General features: G+C 38.4%; 1 protein-coding gene across 2 annotated transcripts; it reads right to left on the bottom strand.

The window, feature by feature from the left end:
* Positions 1-294: 294 nt before the first annotated feature.
* Positions 295-1,368, bottom strand: LOC119658389 (protein stunted). 2 transcript variants are annotated; one of them, XM_038065774.1, is made up of 4 exons: positions 1,220-1,368; positions 744-874; positions 621-656; positions 295-383 (listed from the first exon to the last, which is right to left on the bottom strand). In XM_038065774.1, exons 1-3 carry the CDS (start codon positions 1,246-1,248, stop codon positions 646-648), a joined length of 171 nt encoding a protein of 56 aa, XP_037921702.1. In that variant the 5' UTR covers positions 1,249-1,368; the 3' UTR covers positions 295-383; positions 621-645. The 2 variants fall into 2 exon arrangements, with proteins under 2 accessions (XP_037921702.1, XP_037921700.1); XM_038065772.1 differs by lacking the exon at positions 621-656.
* Between the last annotated feature and the right edge of the window lie 3,602 nt (positions 1,369-4,970).

The raw sequence follows: 4,970 nt of genomic DNA, 5'->3' as shown, positions 1-4,970 counted from the left end.
AGCATGCAGACTATGTATGGCTATGTACTATCCTAGCATGACTGACGAGTGAATTATTTTAGAAAACGTAGTGTGGGCTACCCCGGAAGGGACTATTAACCCATTTTTGTGATGAACATTGAAAACGTGTTCCCCGAATATAGTTTCTTAATTAAATACGGTGCAAGACGTCTTCTATTTCATGTGGTGTTCATGAACCGTTTATTTATACGCGTTCTTCTGCATCAATGGAAAATGGCAAGCGAGCGTTGAAGGACATTAGGGTCGGTAGCAATGCAATGAAAACAAATTAAATCTATTTCATCGATTTATTCCTCATAAAACTATTGTATGACAATAAGCGGTTGCAAATTGGGATTTTTATTCGGTTTGTGTTGTGGTGCCTGTAAAATATGAAAAAAAGTTCATTAGAGACCATTTTCGAGCGAGGGTCGATAAACAGGGGAAGGGCCACACACAAATTGGAAAAAAATCGGACAATACAAATTAGTCAGGCACGATGTTTACGAGTCTGAAGATAGAGTTAATGAATTGTTGGTTGCGGATGCAAATTTCGATACATCGCACTCAAAGGGGATTCACTCAATTCAATTTCGCCCATCCTGGACGGATAAACTTACGTGAGCCCTAGGCAAGACTTCTATTCTACTTTTCATCTTTGATTATTGAAATCAAAAGTTATCGTGGAAAAATAAGAATAAATTGAATAAATGATTATCAAGTGAAGGGAAAGGGATACTTACGGGCAGGTTTGCCGTCGGTCCAAGGAGTGAACTTAACGTGCGACTCATTACGGCGGGCGGCCTCGGCACGCAGATCAGCCTTCAAGGCCTGTCGCACCACTCGGGCAGCGATGTTGGAATAGTTGACATAGCTGAAATGGAAACGATAGTAGTAAGCAAGGGACTATATTGATTTAAAGGAGAGAGAGGATAATCCCATGAAGTTGAATGCATTAACACATGCATGTTCTAATAAGAAGTGATAAATCCAAAAGATACACCCTGACCTAACCTCAATAACTGTTTCAATAAGAGTATAATAAAAGTCCTAGACTAAAGAATTTAACACAAACGTATAGGACTTCCTTAAAGTCTGCAAATCTTTAGCAAAATGATAAGCACTGGAAGGACATCAATGATGAGCCTATAGGTTACGTAATACCGCCAATTATGCATGGTCTATATAAACATGGCAAAATCCTTCCTTGAACACTTACGTCAAACCAGCAGCTCTCCAGGCAGACATTTTTTCAGAATTTTATGAGAAATATCGAAAAATCAGAGAAGTTGGAATCCAGCCGGACTAATTGTCACACAGTTCTGACAGCTACACTGAACTGAAAATTCCCAAAGTGATTATGTCAATCTGAAATCGATAAGGTAGGTTTTATTGTTAAAGCCGTTTCCAAATTCTTTATAATTGACCGTTAATTTCTTACACGGTAATGTAAGTGTTGAATGCGATTGGATTTTGGTTAGAAAATCTTGTTGCATTGTGGATACATATTATATTAAGTATCTGACATATTGGCAGGCAGACCTACATTGTTTTGGCGTAACTGTTCCAAGTTATTCGCCGTTAAAAAGGAACTGATTTTTAAAAATTATACGATTAGATGAACAATCGATGCTAACTTGAAAATTTGCAGTCAATTCAGATTTTGTCTGATCAAGTCAGATTTTGTGCAATGCATGTTAGCATTGTCAGTATATGAAGAAAAGAAGTTGATTCATTCGATTCCATTCCGTTCCTTTGATTTAATACAATTTAAAATAAAATTTATAAAGACTAACTTAATCCATCTATTGGAAAGTAAGGTAATGGGCTTAACTGGCGTGTTTGCCTAAAAAAAGGTAGTTTTTTGGGGATTTTAATGTTTTAAAATTTAAAGGGTATATTTTGGAAAGAAAAAATTTAATCCCCGGCAAACTATCCACGAACTCCGGAGGTATGAAAGGTTTTGTGTATTTTGTTTATAAAAACATACAGAAACACAGAAATAATGTATGCATATATTATGTGAAAATATCCACTTTCGTGTGATACTGACATTCAAAGTCTTGAATTTGCACAGAAACGACAACTTTGACCTATTACAACTTTGTTACTAATAGTGCGATTTACACGAAACTTGGTAGAAATATGCTCTATGTTATGGTTTATATTGCTGCATTCTATGATTCTAATATGAACTTAAGGGGGTCATCCGCAATGTCCGCAAACTAGGATAATTAGAAAATATTAAAAGGGAAATTTTTGGTGGGCTTTTAAATTTAATTTTTTGGATTTTGGTGTTTTTTTACGGTTTTTTTATGAATAAAAAAAAACCACCAGTCCGATTGTAATTATCCTAGTTTGCGGACCGTAGAAATATGTACTAACGAAACCATGAAAATTTCAAAGAATTTGGTTTGATAGATTTTGAGCTATGGTGGCAGCCGATTTTCAAGATGCAGTTTCGAGAAAAACGCATTTGAAAATTTAAATGTGATTATCAACAGTAAAATTTTAGCTCGCCATTAATGTGCTATACCTGGTCCATAGAGAGCACCCTCCGTTTCTTCAAAAAAGTCTTGTAAGGCCGATTGTTGCTCTCTGGTGTCAATTGTGGCTCTTTTAGCGAGGTCAGTCGATCGCCGTTCGGACCTCCAAATTCGCGCTTCATTACGGCGGTCGGCATAAACCTGACATATGTGACCAACATGACATCCTATTGTCACTAGGATTTTGAGAATGCCATTGAATCCTTCATTGAAAATAATTACAGCCAGAAAAGTGGCTATTTTTACGACCTTGGCCCCAGAATGAAGGTGTTTAGGAGCGAAAGTTCAGATCAATGAATTTAACGACTCATTGTTATTCTGGGTCTCTGCTCCTAAATTTCTGTTCACGAGATCATCTCGTGACAAATCTTCGTAGATTGGTTTGATGACTGTTTGAACTTCTTCAATCAAAGGTGCCTTCTCGTGGTGAAAACTATCCCGTTCTCCTTTAGCTTCCGCTTTGCGCTATTTGCACCAACTGTCCTCGTCTGCTGGACAATTTTGATACTGAGGATTTTCGTCTGTAGAACATCTATGGAAGAAAGTTTCCCAAATTTCTTGCTTCATTCCTTTTATCGAATTTGCGTGTCGACGAATAGCCAGCACAGGAAATGTAGTGAGGTCCTTATCAGTAAGTTTTCCAGCCCCTTTTCCACCAATGCCTTTGTGATTATTCTGTGCATTTCTAAGCCGCGTTCCCATTCTTTTCTCGACATGTCCTACGTATTCCTTTGTCACTACTACGTACATTTTATTATTTGCAGAAATTTGCAGAAATACCGGAGAAAACTTCAGCAAAATCCAATATACAATATACAAAACTTGTCGCAATTGGAACATCCATGTTTATGCTTGCTAAAAGTTTCTTTGCCGATGTTGATGCGAAGTCCTTTTTCTTCTCTGATAACTATCGATTCCCATGAAATACTCGTTTTTTAGTGCGAGCATGACGTTGAACGTTAAAGCGATCTCCCTTCGTACGATCCATTTAAAAAAATCACTGAACACACAAACAGCACAATACTTACAACAAAATATAACTGAGTATAACTTGAACGCCTTTCAGTGCTCACTCTAGACTGGATTATCCTTTTTATTCTAAACAGCAAATAAGTTTAGACAATTGATTGGTTTTCCATTTTTTTATATTTATACCTGTGTTCGAATTTATAAGGCTCAGGTAAAAAACTAACACGTTAAAAAAGATGCGATGCTCTTTCTCATCGAGTACTCTAACCGCGGCTGCAAACTCCTTACCTGTTTAATCCTGTAATTTCTGAAGGACTCGGAATATCGGAAAATCCCTTTGCCCACATATTCTCCACTATATATAGATACAATTCATGCAAAAAAATCGATTTCTCCAACCCGACACACGGGATGACGCCCTTAAGATATTTCGGAGCCTCGATACCACATAGTAGCAGCGTCTTGATTTTTTTCAGATTTTTCGGTTGGTTAGTTTCTGAGAATGGGTCCCTGAAAGAAATTATCACTTTCGATCCCCCGCACTCCCCACCTTCCCAATAAGAGACTCTCCCCTGAATTTGACGTAGAATGGTGTAACTCACTGTATGCATGGGCGTTCATAGTTCCCACCTTTCCACTAAATTTAGTGTCAATCGCTATAACCTGTTCCGGAATTTTTACTTCAAAAATTGGATCACTTTCTAGCTTGTCCAGACATTTAAAAGACATTCTGGGGTTATTCATTCACCAAATGTAGCTGCTACTGTCACATCTATGGGATCTGTTAATGGGAAACTTTTAGGAGACATTGTTGTTCGGCGCAACAACCGGTATCCAGTCTAAGCCGGCCTTAATAAGGAACTCCAGACATCCCGGTTTTGCGCCGAGGTCGATATCCCTAAAAGCTGTCTGGCGTCCTGACTTACGCTATCCTTCCATCTTAGGCAGGGTCTGACTCGTCTTCTTTTTCTTCCATAGATATTGCCATTATAGACTTTCCGGACTAGATCATCCTCATCCATACGGATGAAGTGACCCGCCCTAACCTATTGAGTCGGATTTGATCCACAATCTGACGGTCATGTTATTGCTCATAGAGTTCATCGTTATATAGGCTACGGAATCGTCCATCCTAATGTAGGGGGCCAAAAATTCTTCGGAGAATTCTTCTTTCGAACGCGGCCAAGAGTTCGCAATTTTTCTTACTAAGAACCCAAGTCTCCGAGGAATACATGAGGACTAGCGAGATCATTGTCTTGTAAAGTAAGAGCTTTGACCCTATGGTGAGACGTTTCGAGCAGAACAGTTTCTGTAAGCTGAGCTGTTCGCTACCAACAACCGTGCGCGGATTTCATCATCGTAGCTGTTATCGATTGGAATTTTCCATCCTAGATAGGAAAAATCATCAACGGTCTCAAAGTTGTAGTTTCCTATCTTTATTCTTCTCGTTTGACC

This window comes from Hermetia illucens, chromosome 5, assembly GCF_905115235.1.
Source record: "Hermetia illucens chromosome 5, iHerIll2.2.curated.20191125, whole genome shotgun sequence".
NCBI classification, from domain to species: domain Eukaryota; kingdom Metazoa; phylum Arthropoda; class Insecta; order Diptera; family Stratiomyidae; genus Hermetia; species Hermetia illucens.
Note: the sequence above shows the minus strand (reverse complement) of the source record. Positions and strands in the feature narration are given on the sequence as shown.